Here is a 17,856-nt window from a genome sequence, read left to right as displayed (position 1 = left end):
CATGAGTGTCTCTTCCAATTTCAAAAATAATTTAAGGAATATTTTTACAAATCATGATATACAGGGAATAGATAAGCAAGTTTTCCACTGGTGACCCTATTCATGGGTTGCAAGTCTCACTTCAGCTCCTTCTAAGTTCATGATCCTGATCATAATTATCATCACTGTATGTGGGTTGTGATACCAATAACAGAACCACCGGGCTAAAGCCACAGAATGACTTAGATGTTCACTCCAACTTCAGGCTTTTAATTCCCAGGACCTTTGAATCTCCTCAGTTGACCCATAACATGACATTCCACCCTGATTTAGCCCTAAGAACCTAGGATTTCTTTATAGTATTTCACATTTGAGAGCATTATTCATCTGATTAACTTGAGATGCAGACGTTAGGGTGAAATGAATCATGCTCTAGAATTTCAGTACATTTTTGTTATGAATTAGAAACCACAACCCACATATGACTCCACTATGGTTTATAGTTCTGGATAAACATATAAACTCTCCTGCCTTAATGTCACCAGCCTGATGGACACTTTGCTCACACTTAAATCCAGTCAGGATCTATAGGCTAGGAGCTGAATTCCCCAGATTATCAGAGGGTCTCAATCCAATGAAAGTGTGTATATGAAACACTACTAAAAACCCTACAGTTGCTAAGAACCTAAAAAGGAGATGTTGTCTCAATTTTCTGATAGGTCAGGGTTTGGAGTATCACTGTAGGCCTGAAGGGAGGCCTGAAGAGCTTAGCTCTGAGAATAAGCTCTTCTGTGATAAGAAGCACTCTTTCACTCCTTTTGCCACTTCAGTTTATTAGATGGATTAGTTAGAGACTTGGTGAATAAAAGCAGGGGGAGGTGAGAATTGTTGGATTGAGTCAAATCAAAAACACCAGTTGCTGAGATGGAGGTCTTCTGCCTGTATGAAGCTGAGATGAAAAAAATAAATAGCCTATTTCGCACAGAACAGACAAAAATATTTTAACAATGGTTTCTCTTCTTGGCTGACTCTAGATTCTGAATATGGTAGACATTATTATGAAAGAATTCTAATATTTTTTCATTATTATCATTATTACTATTTTTAATAATTACTATTATTAAAAATATACCACAGAAATGTTTTAATATTGTCACAGTTATGAGAAAAGGCTTTTTTTCCTTCCTAAATTTTAATCTGGCTAATAAGTGCTTAAGAATAGCAACCACAGGGTCAAGCTTCTATGCAGTTTTTGGTTATTTTTCTTCTCTCTATGTTTAGCAGATATACAATTAAACTCAGAGGTTACTAGGAGGAATAGAAGGGTTATATACCGTGCTTTGATCCTCCATTGATGCTTTATTCAGTGGAGAAGAGAAGATGGTCAAGGCAGGAATATATCTTACTTCTAACACAAAGAAAGTTAATGGAGGATAGAAAATAGTAAGTATGATCCATTAACAGTTAAGGGGTATTGGTACTTTTTTGCATGTGAACATACAGCATAGGTGTCTCATGGCAACACACAGGAGAAACACTTTTCTCTCCTGTTCCAGCCATGGTAGGCAGATGTTGGGCAGAGATGTTTGAGAAATAGAGTTGTTCATCTGTTTGCTTGCTTTCTGAAACAAAGGAGAAAGGGAAGTCAGATCACTGGCCAGACTATAAATTAAGATCATTCAGATTAGGTAAATGCTCCAAATGAGAATATATAAAGTAGAGCCATAGAAGATCAATAGTCCATCTAATCCATTTTCCTCTTTTGGAGAGTGACCAATGGCCCAGGGAATCCCGCAATGATTTTTGCTTGGCATATTGTTTCAGCTTCCAGTTATTTGCACCTCAAGAACCCTTCTAAACTGGAAGCAGAATCTTTGTTTTTAACAGCCCTTGATGGATTTTTTTTCCCTCCAATACTTTACCTAAATGGTTTTTGAATCCATCTACATTTTTAACACAGGTAAGTATGCCTATTGTCTTTGAGAACAGAGATCAGTTTAGGAAGGAATTTTGGCCCACAGGCTGATGTCTGAGAGTAACTCTGCATGAGATGGTTGACTCAGCTTTCACATCTTGCCTGTCCCAGAAATAAAAGGATCTCTTTTCTCTTTCATCCCCGCTTAGACTCCCATTTCCCCATAGGTGGTTCTACACTGTCCCTTTTGCCACTTTTTGAGCTTGCTGCATTGTTTTTACTAAAGAGATTAAACTCACTAACCTGGTAGACAATTATTCTGTGTTGGGGTGGCTTAGTTTTCTTCTGGACTACTCTTCAACCAGCCTGTAAAATTGTCCAATGAATGCCAGGGAGCCAATAAGGCTGGGAGAAGGGCAGAGATGAAAAGTGGGATTTCCTCCTTTTCCACACAAATGAGTTGTTAGATTTGTCTCATCCCATCTCACAAAACTACAACCTATTGCAGAGCCTCCAAAGTCTGTTCCTAACAGGTGATAGTTCATCCATCACTCCTTCTTCGTGATTCAGGGTAAAGAAATAAGATAGCTCTACACTGGGTCTCCTCTATATGCTATTCCCTTCCCTGAGGACTCACCGTGTGCTGCAGAGACTCACAACGGTAGCTGCTGTCTGGTACCGCTGTGGCTGAAGTGAATCTGCTAGCATAGCTGCTGCGGTACGTTTTCTAAGGGCATGAGTGATGGATGCATTTCCAAGACTAAACTGCAAGCCTAAATGCTCATCAAGGTGTTCTGATTAACCTCCAACCTTTGAGGAGGTGTTTGGTGAAATGATAGGGAGAAAATGACAGCTGTAGGGACAGGTCTCTGGGCCACCTACTCCCTAGAAAGACATAGACTGCATTTGTTTGTCTGCTATTGTTTATATCAGAGATATTAGCAAAGGAAAATTACTAGATTAAGCACTGTTTCCCGTGTGTCTGAAAACGCTAAGTGACAGTGAGCTGTCACCTGGCATAAACAGCCTTCAAATAATTGCATGATGAGTTGCATTTGTAAGAAAATATGAATGTGGCAAAGCAGTAGCAGACATTAAGTGTGTGTCCAGGATTTTAGAAGTGATTAGTCTTGAGTATGGACAGGGAAACGTAATTGGTTGCTTTGGTTATTTCTTACATGAAGTCTGCAAACCGTTTAGGACTGAATAATCGGCTTATCAAAGTCCCAAGAAATAAAATTTAACAGCAGAGCTAGAGATAGTTTATCTGAGCAACACAGCATATTTAGAATGGGGCCAGACTGTTTCATTAATGAGGAAAATACTGAAGTTCTCAACAGAGGAAGGGGTAAAGAATCAAAGCCCATCTTGAGCTGAGAATGTATCTAAGTTAGAGGATATAGCTCAGACTGAAATATTGAGAGGTGATCCAACTATCATTAATCTGCTCTTTGGAGGAAAACTACCAACTTTACAACTAATTCTTCCCAAGAGAAATGGGATTTTTTTTTTTTTAATCAAATTGTTTTCATCATATACAGAAAGATCTGCTATGATTTACCAGTTTCCATTCTCCATGGCTTCAAACAATTTCTATTTCCCTTCATGACAGGATATAATAACAACACTAAGCAGAAGGTATTTTGTTGCCTCACTGAAATCTAAACTAACTGAGCAGCTTAGGCACTTTTTGCATTCTTAATTTCTTAATATTACGCCCTCCTTTTCTATTCATGGGCTTTTTTAATCTTATGGTGGGAGCACCTGTGTTGCCAGACACATGCCAATGTTCTCCTTTCTTTTGCCACCTTAACAAGGATTCTGCATGGGAAGTCCCACTCTGCATTTTCCTCCCTTCACTGCAGGTGATCTATCCAGACACTCTGAGAGATATCATGATGATCTGTGAAGGCCCTTGTTCTGACAAGCTGTCAGGGAAGGCACTGCAGTTCAGATTCAGGCACCTACATTTAGACAGCTGCAAAATATGTGTCTACATGCAAGGTAGGTATCTAAAATCTCCTTACACTTAATGGAAGTATAGACTCTATTCAGCTGCCCACACATGACTCTTGCTATTTGATACGCTCTCAGGAATCTTGTCTCGCTTTCCTTTACTGGACTAGAAGGGCTCTGGTGCCCAAAGGTCCTGTGTCACATCCACAGGGGGCCAGATGATGACGAGACAAGACCTGTGGGAGATCCACAGCATTCTGGATCAGGAACCTGAACCAAAGCAGGATACTGTAGGACATCTCAAATGGCTCTCAGAGCCTGCGATAAGGGAAATGAGAAAGACCTAAATCTCCACTTCTAAGTCGTCCTGAAACCCACAAAGCCAGAACCTAGATACACAGCTCGTGTAGACATTTTAATTTAGGTGTCTGAATGTAAGGCTTAGTCCTAACATAGTAAGCATAATCTCTGTTTGCTTTTCTTCGTGTACGTAAGTCAAAATGTTTTATATGGAAAGTATTAACCTCTTAATGTGACGTATGATGCAGATAATACCAACAGCTAGAAAAATGAAAACTAATAATAGAACACAGGTTTAGGATTATGGTTCAAACGCATACACCAGTATTCTTATATATTCTCCATTCCTCATTTTAAATGATGAAGAATATGGAACACAAACAAAGGCAATTTAGCTATGTCTACACAATCAGTCTGAATACCCTTGGAGACAGTCTTTGGAGACAAATTGTACTGGTTCCAGATAATTTTGTATGAGTTGTTTATCCAGTCTCAGATAAGGCTACTAAATGTATGGAGAATGATGAATGAAAGGCAGTGGTGACTATTTAGGTATCAATCATATTAATTTTTTGAAAAACAATAATTTTGGAGCTCAAAACCAGTTGTGGCTTGTTCAGTCCAATCCAAATATTTTACCTTCTATGGAAAAATGAGAATGAGAATGAAATTAGGGACGGAGTATACACATATACACATCTTAGATAATAGTAGAAATTATCTAGAAACTTTTGTACCCTAAAAATGAATTTGAATAGTATTTTTGTGGCAAGATGTCCCTCTCTTGATCTATTAGATGTGTCCCATCTTTGTCTTCTTTCACTCTGTCATTACTAATGAGTTCGTATTTCCCTTGCTTTATCCTTTTTCTTTTTTGTACCTTGAAAACAGATATAATATTCTTTATCACACAGACATTTTTTGGTACACATTATATAACCTTAGAATATTTTCAGTCCCATTTTATCTTTTTTCTCAAATTCACCCGTGCATTTCCACCATCTTATTAAAGATGGGTTTAAATGTGTTTTATTTGATGCATTGGTGAATGCATTACTTCGTTAGGAAACCTCATGGAAATTCATGTGCTTAATGCTAAAGTGCCTCCCATCCCACACCCATTTCAATTAAAGTGTGACATTGACACAGCCTTAATGCCCTCAACTGCTCATTTGACACAATCTCATGCAGTGATATCTCACCAAAACAGGAAGCTGCTTTCGCATCTCGTTTGCATTATGTATTCATTTTAAGATTAGTCACATGGCTAATGAGCATCTTGGAGGCTGTCCAGTTTGCTACACTATGTCATGCTTCCTTTCCTGCCACTCTACTTGCATTAACTCTCTGTGATATTGCCAAAGACTGTGCAGAGTGTAAATTGCTCTTATCCATTTTTCCAGAAAATGATCACATCTACTGCCACTTGGAAATTGTTCCCATTGTTGACTACAATTAAATATTAAATGTGTGCTGAAATAATTTCATTTTCATGAAATGCTAACCGCCAAAATTTTGCCCACACACAGTCTAATACTAAAAGAATTTCCTCCTTCCCCTCTCCATTTACTTACAAAAATAATATGTTTCTGTCTCAAAATTCTGAACTGCAATGTTTGTAGCAAGCCTAAAATACAGTCATTATTCCCACTTTATCTTGAAGTGGCATTAATCTCAGTGACAGCATTAAAATTAGCACTTCAGGTAGCATTTAACTCTTTAGTCAATGTTTACTCTATATTTTAAACAAATACTGACACATAAGAAAGACGTGGAGCTGTTGGAGCGGGTCCAGAGGAGGGTCACAAAAATGATCAGGGGGATGGAACACCTCTCCTCTGAAGAAAGGCTGAGAGAGTTGGGGTTGTTCAGCCTGGAGAAGAGAAGGGTCCAGGGAGAACTTATTGCAGCCTATCAGTACTTGAAGGGGGCTTATAAAAAAGATGGCGGCAAACATTTCAGCAGGGCCTGTTGCGACAGGACAAGGGGGAATGCCTTTAAACTAAAAAAGGGGAGATTTAGACTAGATATAAGGAAGCAATTTTTTACACTGAGGGTGATGAAGCACTGGGACAGGTTGCCCAGAGAGGTGGTGGATGCCCCATCCCTGGAAACATTCCAGGTCAGGTTGGACGGGGCTCTGAGCAACCTGATCTAGTTGAAGATGTCCCTGCTCATGACAGTGGGGTTGGACTAGATGACCTTCAGAGGTCCCTTCCAACCCAAACTATTCTATTCTATGATTCTATGATTCTATGATTCTATGATCTGTGTATTTATGTGTATGCACATTTATTTATATCTGTATATAATGTCTGCAGTTTGAGTTTCTCGAAATCTTATCAGCTTTTCCAAACTAAGACAACCAGCTAAAATAAAAGACAGTTTCATACATCAGAAGGGACCACTTATTGTGATCATTTATTTTGACACCGTATGTCTGATCCACACCGTACAAAGGACTTCTCTGAATAAATTCCTATTGGAACAAAAATGTACACTTACTTGCAAAAAAAAAAAACCCAAAACAAACAAACCCAGAACAAAAAGCAATCTCTTCCCTCAAATAAATCCATACTAGTCTTTAAAATGTCTTGGACTTAAAGGAGTGCTGGAATATCCATCACAACATCCAGTAAATTCTTCAAAAGTATAGGTATTCCTTCTATAAATGATAAACACAGAAGGGAAAACATGTAAATAGTTCTAAATCTATTTGCACAGCACTTTTAGGATCAAAATTAACACATTTGAAATATATGTATGCATTTGACATACAAATCTATGAGCACATATATCATACAATGTAGCAACTGAAATATCCTTTTAACAAAAATTCTGCCTCATCTCACAGTAGCAGCAGCTTTCGGTGATCAACAAGATTCCCCGTAATATTTCAAAAATGTCAGTGGATAACAGAAAAAAAGTTGTAACTACAAAGCACCATTATATTCCAATTGTATATTTCTACTATATTGCTAGAGATATGAGTCACTGTAGAAGAGAAAACTCTAATGCATTAATAACATAATATTGAACCACAATGAAAAGGAATGATAGGGAAAAACCAGGTTCCTAGGGACTGTCACAAAAAAGGGAAAAATAGTGCCTCTGAATTTTTAAAGCTATATGATTATTACTGAACAATATTTAGGATAAATTCCTAACTGTTTTTGGAGGGAAGCAGAAGTGGGAGGAAGAACATTTGGCAGCATATTAAAGGGAAAGGACTTCTCTGTATTCTCTGCTCAGTAACACTAAGCAATTTTCACCGTAGTCTCATGTTGGACTAGACAAAAGAGAAATATATTCTCATCTTTAGATTCCCTTCAAAGCTCACTGTCTTATTAGTTTACAGATGAAGTATAAAATAAAAATAAAATCAGGAGAAAACAAATCTTTTAAAAACCATCAAAAGTCAATCGCCCATGGGTATGCTTCTATGTAGAAAGGAATAGGTCAGCACATGAAACGTGTTCTTTATACCAAAAGAATCAAACTTCAGAACATTTCTTAGAATTGAAAAGATCTGGGCTTCTGTGAAATAAAATATGAAAACTCGTTGACAGCCATTTATTTTTAAGTCAGAGCAAAAACTATTGTAGATTCCTTGTTTCAGGTTTTTTATGTGTTCCTAACTGATCATACAAGATGGTTTTGTGGATCCTTTGTATGGACTGAATGCGGTTTGGTTCTGCTTTTAAACTAGAATATCAACCAGATTATATCAGTCCTATGCTCATGTGCTTTGGGAGTGGTTTATTGTCCCCTGTCTTCATTATCTAGATGCAAATATATTTCACAAGAATCTACAGAAATGAAAAACAGCTGAAACTATTATTCCACTCCCATGTCAACACTTAAGGTGGACAATGAAAACTTAAAATGGATGAAGTTATAAACATTTAGTAGCCCCAGGGGCCATTGAAGTCTTTCCCGTAAAACTGACAATGATAGACTTCTGGGATTTAAAAGACAATGATGTTATTTACAAAGGCCCCTCCATTTTACAGCCCCCAACCCCCCATTTCTATTAGGACAGCTCTTAGAAAAAGCCCCATCAAATGCAAGGAAGTACAGTATCAATTCTGTCAGCACTACCTACTTAAATCATGGCTAAATTTGTACAGTGAAGTATCGTGGTCATTGCTGCCACAATTCCACACCACAGAAAACATAGAGAATGGAGATGCTAGTGCAAGAAAGTTAGGAAAAATATGTATTTATTTACTAATTCTTATGTCTGTGTAAAGCAAAAGAAACAATAGACCTTATCTTAAAGGTCAACTGGAGAATAGTAGACTCAGCAGGTCGGCAAATACTGAAAATCCATGGATTATCATTCAAACACATCATAGAACTTCTTTTGTTACTTCCAGAGAATATTATCCTCTCAGTGACACCTACGGAAACTGTTGTTCCTTTAAATGCCCAAAGAGAAATAAAACCACAGGTAGGCAGAATACGTTATTTCCAAAGAAGTACACTAAAATCTGAGGTCAGTATGCCCAGAGAAGTTCAGGACAGCTCATGAGTTCCATAAACAAGATACAAATTGCTGAGGAATGAAAGTAGCCTAAAATGTATGACACAAAAGAAAGGCAATATATTGATAGCCAGAGAGATCAGTGATCTCGACACAGCTGAAAAGCTGTGTTCAATTTTCTGCTTTGCCACTCTGCCAGAGTGAAGGTACATTTCATATGCAGCTGGTTTTTTTTTTTTTTTTTCTTTCCTCATCATCTGCTGCTGGGTTACTATGAGAAACAAAACTCTGACTAGACAGATCGCTGTTCTGCCCCAACATGATAACTTCCCCGTGACACAAAGCATCTGTTTGTGGTTAGCTCCTTGCAACTTTCGAGGAATGACCTCTCCTCTATCAACTCCTGGCATCAGCATAGTTTTGGCCCTGGATATGTTTATTTTGGATCACCTAATTTTTTGTAGACTGATGGAAAATAGTTAAAATATGCCTATCAGTGGATGTACAAAAAAAATGAGATGAATTCTGTGATTTGAGACCAGGGGCTCAAAAGTAGTAAAAGCAATCTCAACACTATAAACTTTTTCAGTGTACTGAGATTTTTATATGTATTTGTTTGTTATTACAGGTCAGAAAACAAACAATTCCTTCTATTTGTTTTTTGGTTTTATGTCCAATTTTGAGGGGCCATACTACATATCTACCCAAGAGGAAACATACGTACTTAGCCCAAGATCATACTCTGCTGTTTAGTACATGTTTTAGAGCATGAATAGAAATAAGCCTTTCTCAGGATGTCCTCAGCATGTTCTGAGAGACAGAAGTGCTGAACAGAGAAAACTCAGAGTCATACTTCCAGTTCTGCCTCTAGCCATCTGTGTGAGTTTGCATTCAATATTTCATTTCTCTGTTCTCTATCTCCCTCCCTCTTCTATTTAGAGTGTTGGTTTTACTGAGTAGAAGCTGTCTCTTACTCAAGGAGACCTTCATCCTCATTAGGTCCTCTAAGTATTCCTGCAGTATGTACTTATAATGTATCATAAGCTTGCCTTCTCTTTATGATTATCTATTATTCATATTGTGGTAGTGTCTAGAGACCAATAAGTTAAGATTATGACAAGATACAATATATGGATAAATACAGATGGCAGGTGGATATTTAATAATAAAGATGGGTGTATGTACAAAACTTAATGGTGTCAGTAACTAATGCTCCTCTCTTCCAATTAGATTTATTATTTTTTTCCTGAGTGCAACAAATGAATTTGCAGAAATTCCATAATAGTTTTGCCTTCTTTAGAGTTGACACATCTCATTTTTATTTTGTAATATTTTTAATGGTTATAAAATTACTAATGGTATGAAGAGTTTATCCATCTTTTTTTTTTTTTTTTACATCATTAAAATACCACAATTTACCAGGAGTTAATATCCAGGAAATGTGGAATACTATAGAAATAACAAATTAAAATAAGTATTACCATTAGCTGCTCTACTTAGCAATGCAGTAATTTTATACAGGTTAAACCTGAATTTGAAATATTTGAAAATTTCAAAAATAACAAAAAATTGCTTTGGCTGAGGGGGGTGGAAAAAAATCCCCCCCCCCAAAGGAATCTGTGTAAATGTTAATATTTTTAGTGCCTCCCACTTATCAGACCCAGATTCTGCCATATTCTCCTAGGTATAACTAAATATTACACATGGATAGTCCCTATAAATGCAAGGACTTTTTAGTATAAGTAAAACTAACTAATAAAGCCACCCTTAAATGAATAAACATTCGGTTCTGCTGATTTCTACCTCAATGTGACATACATTTTTTACTACATTCATTGATATTGATGATTACAGTAGTGCCCAAAAGATGCTCAACAGCAAGGAAGAAGAAAAAAAAAACCAAACACAACAGTCTTTTGACAACCATTCTTGACATCATAGAGTCACAGAAAGGTTGAGGTTGTCAGGAACCTCCAGAGGTCATCTGGTCCAAAGCCCTGCTCAAGCAGGGCTCGCTAGAGCAGGCTGCCCAGGACTATGTCTATACAGTTTTGAGTATCTTCAAGGATGGAGACTCCACAATCTCTCTGGGCGACCTGTGCCAATACTCTCCTGTACTGGGGAGCCCAGAACTGGACACAGTACTTCAGGTGTTGCCTCAGCTGTCCTGAGGAGAGGGGAAGGATCACCTCCCTCAACCTGTTGTCAGCATTCCTCCTAATGCAGCCCAGGATACCATGAGCCTTCTTTGCTGCAAGGGCACATCGCTGGCTAACGCTCAACTTGGTGTCCACCCAGTGTCCAGCAGGATGTGAATAGATGATACCCAATACAACAGGAATCTGGGGCTGTTCAAGGCATTAAATTACTCAGTTTTATACTCTGTAAATATAATCCAAATCTGTACCCAACTTAGAAGGGGGAAAAACATTTGAAATGTTTTAATGAGACACAATTTTTGCCACAGCCATTTTGATTTAACTGATTTAGAAATATAAATTCAGTTCAGCCAACCAGAATTCATCCCAGATCTCTCTTCCAGCTCAGACTGTCCCATTGTACTCCAGCCATATAGTCATGCAATGGTCAGCATCTAAAGATGATGACTTTCAGTGTATTGCAGATACATGTGAATATTTATCATTACTTAAGGTTACAATGCAGGTAAACTCAATGGAGTTAGCAGAGTATGTGACCCCAGAGCACAACTCCTGTATATTGAATTCAGTAGGCACTTGATTTTTCTAGAAAAGGTCAAGTGTTTAAAAGTGGAAAACAGTACTAAAATAACAAAACTTTTAAAAACACACTCCAGCCTGGAGTTTTTACATTATCTCAGTATTTTGAAAGATTGCTTTCTATCTTGTACGATTTTTGGTTTCTGTGATTATAATTGCACAGCCATTAGTAGTTATAGAGCACGAAGCCACAAATCTGTTGGTGAAAGAGATTTTGTACAAAGCATTTCAGGAAGAAATACCTATGGTATGACCATGACACAATTTAATTGTCATCACAAAATTAAGGTTTAATCTAAAGTTTATAAATCTTGCTTCTATCTAAGTGTTATTTAGGAGCAGTTTCTCACTGTATGGCAAGCTTGAATAGGCAGAGAGATTGAAAGGGATGAAGAAGAGAATAATCTCTACTCACCTATAGTTGGATCATGATAGTCAGGGAAACGATGGCTTATGAACTGCATTGTCATTGCTGGAGATGAGGAAGACAGAGGGAAGAAAAAAGAATTATATTACTGTCTTTAAATGACAACAGGGAAAAGATCAAGCAGAGAATTCACTCATCCAAGTATTAGCTTAGAAAGTGAGTCAAAAGTCGGTCTTATGTCTACAGTTACAAGAATGCATTGGCGTTACAGTGATAACAAAGAACTGATAAATGGAAAAAAATATGAATTAAACTTCTTTATTTGTCTTAATTTCTTCTTTTTTAAACTGCATTTTATCAATTGCTGTATTAATATGTTACATCTTTTTGACACTTGGTAAATACTGTTAACCTGATATTGTCTACAGATGAAAATTGCCATGAAGGAAATATAAAATATAATTTACAAGGCTGGTTCATAAAAGTTTTCATGATATTACACAATGCCACTAACTGCAGTACCTGATTAGATTTCTGGTGCGTTTTAGGGATACCTAACTCATTAAGCTTGATACAGCAGACAAATGCTTCTGTTAACTACCTAGAGCTTGGTTTCTTCTGAACAGATTGTTTTCTGGCTGAATATTCCTTGCTTTCAGAAATTTTAGGGAAGTTACGAGTCTTCAGGAAAATTGTTTTGCATCAGAGCGGAACAGGTAGCGCTCTGGAAGTGAAATTACAATTTATGTAGAAAGCCAGAAACATCCATATCCTGTCCAACCATGAGTTTCCAACGTGCCATCTAAAGTTCATGGACTTTGAATAACCACAAAAGTAGGTTTGGGTAGTCAGTGGTCACAGTAATACCATCAGCTATAAGAACAACATGGGAAGTTATGTTGTCTTTGATGTTTTTCCTCTGGAGCTTAAACCTCAGTTCATTTGAAAAGTAAAGGAATCTACCTAACACTGAAAGCTGTGAAGAAAAGACCCTCAAAAGTGAAACAATTGAATTCCAATTGAACAGAAGGGGAAAAAAAATAGGACCCAACAGATTTATTTTTTTTAAATATTGCTTGATTTTTAAGCCAATTTCATTATTTTAATTTTTCATGGTTTTTTAATGCCTGCGTTAAAATTCCACTATAGTTGCTGTGTGGCCATTTGTTTAAAAAAAATACGCCACCTGAATGATAACTACCAGTCACAACACATTAAACCGAACATGAGATTCTGCCTTATGTCTTGAACATCTCAGTTACCTCCAATAGCAGAGGTTATGAACAAGACGTGACGTTTTAAAAATTCTGCATATAAATACACCCATTTTCAAAACAGCATTTTTTAGGTTAATGTTTGTCCTCCTTATATTTTCAAGAATCTGGGGGTTAAGGAGATAGTTTTACAAAATGACACAGACAAGGAGTATTAAACATTTATTACCATGTTAATAAATTATTGCATCTTTAGTGTAGACAAATATAAATATTAAGAAACAGCATTATAAATTCATAGTAACTCAGAGAGCGTAACTGTGTAAAAAAAGCTCATTCAGCCTATACATATTATAGGGGAATAAATCTACGTGCAGTGACACTCATGTCTTCTATATTATCTGTCGTCAGATGCATTACTTTTAAGTACTGTGTATGTTTGGACATTTTCATTTCCAGGACACCTGTTTTTTTAATCACGACAGATTTTTAGGCACCTCCATCTGATAACTGTTAGTGGTTTATGAAGAATAAATTGATGTCCAACGTGATCTGCCTAGTTTGCTGAGAAGCAGAGGCAGCTAGCAGAGATGCTGTTCATATGTTTCTGCCTACATATTTTGAGCTTTCTGAGGACCTGTACCACAAATGAATTCAAATTGTTTCACTACCTGCTGCTTTTCCTTGCCAAGTTTTTTTTTTTTTTTTTTAAAAAGAAAACTACTCTGTATCTGATCTCATTCTGTTTCCTTTTGGAGCTATGCCTGCGTCACAAAATCTGTTGTTATAACTGATCCCCAGAGGATACCCAGAACTAATGGTAAACATTTTTGCTCTCTCCTGAGACAGCCCCAAATCAGTACGTCATTTATATCCTTATTAAATCCACAGGATCTAAGAGGACTGAAATCACTTGGAAGCATCACGCTGACTTTCAACTGTAACGTGCAAAATGTTAGCTACTGGGACATGTAAAATTTATGTCTCCCGGACCACTCTGTGAGTGTGAATATGCATCATCAAAAGTTTCACAGGAACCTAGGCTGCACACAGTGCTTTAGAGGCAGATCTGAAGAGGAACTTATGTCTTGAAATGTCAAGTGCAACAATACTGACTTGTATATGCCTGATCCTCGTCTCAGTCCAGAGCTCTGTATGAGCTGATTTGGCTATATATAAAATGAATCTGGAGAGGTACAGAATTTGAGAAACGTGTTCACAGAAGCACTCTGCATAAAGAAATGGAAACATCTTACAGTCCGCTGGCTAGGGAAATGGTGAATAAAAGCTTCCTTTTACATGCATTTTGTCCCACAACTGCTTCCATGACATCCCTTTGTCAAGGGCTCCTCCTAATCACCAGGGTAAGGAACCTCTTTGGCCTCCTTAGTGCTTGTCACCTCTTGCATGGGGATTAGCACCCTCTCCCAGAAATAGGTTACACAGTTTTGTTTCCTCAGACAGAAGGAATTGAGGTACACTGTCTGATCTTTTTAATCACTGAATTACAATGTAAAATACGGAAACTGGTGTATAAGAGGTGAGAATTGCAAACCCTCTTCCTCTGTGTGTTCTTTAAAATAGGAATTATGATTTTCTGTTAAACCCTACTGAATGTTAGTGCAGCAAGAATTTTCAGAGCAGGCATAACAGGCCACTTCCCCTAAGGGAAAGGAACAACTAACTTTTGACTTCGAACCACAAACCCCTTCCTTACTCTATGAGAATGGGGAACAAAGTTTCGAAACATCAGGTCTGATGTACAACAACAGTTCTGTCCAGATTTACCAGACCTTCCACAGGTTTGGCTGCTGGACATGCAGAAATTAGTTCTGAATGATGGTCAGAAGTTGGTGGAATGCTTCCCAGAGCAAAAGAAGGCTCAGTCACCGCTGGCATGAAACCACACAACTCAGCTGGAACCTTGGGAATTAGACCTGTTTATTATCTGTTTGGGCTCCCCAGCGGGACAGCTACCTCAGCTGGAATACACTGACTTCTTCACCGATATTAACATCAGCTCCAAAGTCATTTTCCAGAGTGAATTAATTTTGAAAACTAATACCAAAATGGTATGGGTATTCCATGCTGCTTTATGAAAATATTCTCCTTGGTCCCCCCTTTTTTTCTTACCCGTTATCTTTATTTCCATATAAATTAACACTCACACTTAACAAATCCAAACCATCATCAGATATTGTTGTGACCATTTTCCTTTGGAAATCCAAATAATACTGCTCTAAATTTTTACAGATCTATAAATTAGGCACCTTTAACTCTAATTTATGCCATACATAAAGCATTGCATCAAAATGTGGCTTTAAAACAGGATATTAAAACAGAATAAATGGATAAGACCGATATTTGAATAAATACATATACATGTCAAAGCAGAGTCAGTTAAAAAATGATTAAAAAAAACCCACCAAAACACCTTTTAATCCACAGTAGATATTGTGAAACATTTTGAACAGCAAGTTGCCTGAAAATTTTTAATGAATATTTTATAACACTGTGAAGATCATTCCATTTAAATGGGGCATGTACATCACATGGCAACTACTATAAGTAAAAGGATCATTGTTTCAGATGAATAACCTCTTCGTTATATCCATCTGTGGCTAAGCAAGTACAGATTGCCTCAGTTGAATAAATGTAAGCCTGATATGCACGAGTAACTATATAACTTTAAATTTCTCTCGTGTTTTCAAAATAAAAAAGGGGTTCAGATCCTGCATTTCATTTTTAGTTGTTTCCAATTATGCTTATCCAATGTTCATTACCTGTCTAGAATGGTATACATGATATCTCTGCTGGCACTGAAATATATATGTTTTCCATGAATAATGAACTCAGTCCTGTCTGCTACTTTCAATATAATTCCTACTCTCTTCCCAATAATAATTTCTTTACCTCCCAGTACGAAATGTCATGCTTAGAAAAAGGCTGAGGTTATATTATTTACTCTAAAGCATCCTTTTGATCAGTACAGCCATACTAAATTTCATGTAAAGGAAGGTATCAACTTTTAAAAATATATGTGTTTATGTCGACCTATAGGTTAATAGAAAAAATGCTTCAATACCCATATAGTTGTGCAAGCAGGTAGAGTAGAATCCCACTGTCCTTCTAATTTGTTCTAAATTTGATTTGTACCAACAACTTTGAAAGTAGTCCTACAGCTCTTTTTCAAGGCTGGAGAGTACGTTGCGATCTTACACAATATTCTTTATGGTAATAGTATCCCTGATGTGAATATCTCATCCTGAGCTTCCTATCCCTCTTTATTCATCCAAGAACTTCCACATAGTCATACTCTCCTGGGTGCTGTGTATGATCATATATTAATCCGTTTCCAAAAGAATCTTTACCCTCATCACAACATCCTACACTTTAAATAGTCTAACAAATGACCACAGTAGTTGTGACTCAGAGATCTGTGATTCCGTATGGTTGATTCACTTTAGCTTAGATCCACTATTCCAGTGGATCTTTACCTTCATGGGAGACGGCCCTAAAATAATCTAATATGGTAAAGTCAGTGTATTTATAGATTAGTTCATGAAGTTCATGAGAAAAGAAGAACCATATAGGTATTATTAGCATAGAGAAAGTAGCAAAGAAGCTAGAGTCTGAAAACAGAACAGTAGATCATATTAACAAAATATGCACCATAGGAAGAGACTTTGTCACAGAACAGAAAAAGTCACAAATATGCTAAAAGTTTAAGAGACATCCTTGCCTCTATCAATCTGTAAAATTAAATAACTTTCTAAAAACCTGGCCAGGGCATGTTCAACCTAACTGTTTTTATTCTTTTGATAAGGTGTTTGTATAAACTAAATATGTAAAAATGTTACAATATCAAAGTTTTACTATTTCAGCAACTAGACTGAAGCATTTTATTACTACTATTTTATCTCTGAAATACTAGATAGTTTGAACAGTTCTGGTCTTTCTGATGGTTTCAAACCCACAAGACCCTAGGTATCACCTTCTAAAATGTATGATCTTTTCAAATGTTCATGCCTGAAAACTGGAATGTTGACTTCTGTTTCATTGGCTTGGAAAAATGACAAACATCCTTATAACTAACTCTTTTGGAGCTCATTCCTGAATTTTTAGATCGACTTGTCAAGTAAAAAGTCATTTACAATCATTCTTTTGCCCATTGAGACTTATCAAATAGACTTTGTAATAACAATGTGCAAACATATACATGATGAACAGCAATAGGTGAAGACAGTAGTTTTTCCAAAATCCTATCTGCTCTCTGAATTGCATTAACAATCACAGCAACTTTAAATGGCTGGAGACACCAATAAAAAAAAGTTAGAAAAACTCTAAATACAGTCTGAGGAAGATTTTATGTATGTTCTGTTTCTGCAAGTTTAATAAATCAAGGTAAAAGGCAACCGAGAAAAAGAAAAGCTATTAAAGCCAAAGGGAAATTTGGCTGTGAAACAAATGGGAGATGCTAGCTATGAACAAATTCAGGCTACAAATTAGAAAATATTTCTAGCCATCAGATGAGGGATTTTCTGAAACAGAATTCAAACATGGATGGAAGAGGAAAGAAACCTCTTTGATTTTAAGTTGCTTCCTAAGTGAGAGAGTTGGCTTGAATTAGTGACACTGAAGGTTCTTTTAGGGAATTTTCCCCTGTGTTCTCAATTTTAGGTGGGGAAAATGTTAATTTATTGTATGATGTTTTAATATAGATAACAGCTATAATCAGGTCTTCAGCTAATATCAGCAATGGAAATGAATGTTTGTTTTCCTAAAATACTACGTGCTTTTGATCTCAAACATTTTATAAAGAGCCTCTTGCTTTCCAGGGAGAAGTTTCCATACAGAAAACATTGCTTTGTCATAACCAGGGATAACTTAAATGACCCTAT

The 17,856-nt window shown here is 36.8% G+C and overlaps 1 protein-coding gene across 1 annotated transcript in view; it reads right to left on the bottom strand.

The window, feature by feature from the left end:
• The window catches only part of RIT2 (Ras-like without CAAX 2), a 187,976-nt gene that overhangs the window by 123,734 nt on the left and 46,386 nt on the right, over nt 1-17,856 (bottom strand). The window contains exon 2 of the mRNA XM_009331536.1: nt 11,790-11,846. Within this exon, the coding sequence (XP_009329811.1) occupies nt 11,790-11,846 (57 nt within the window). The remainder of the gene's footprint in view (nt 1-11,789; nt 11,847-17,856) is intronic.

The sequence above is a fragment of the Pygoscelis adeliae genome, unplaced genomic scaffold (assembly GCF_000699105.1).
Source record: "Pygoscelis adeliae isolate BGI_AS28 unplaced genomic scaffold, ASM69910v1 Scaffold68, whole genome shotgun sequence".
NCBI classification, from domain to species: Eukaryota; Metazoa; Chordata; class Aves; order Sphenisciformes; family Spheniscidae; genus Pygoscelis; species Pygoscelis adeliae.
Note: the sequence above shows the minus strand (reverse complement) of the source record. Positions and strands in the feature narration are given on the sequence as shown.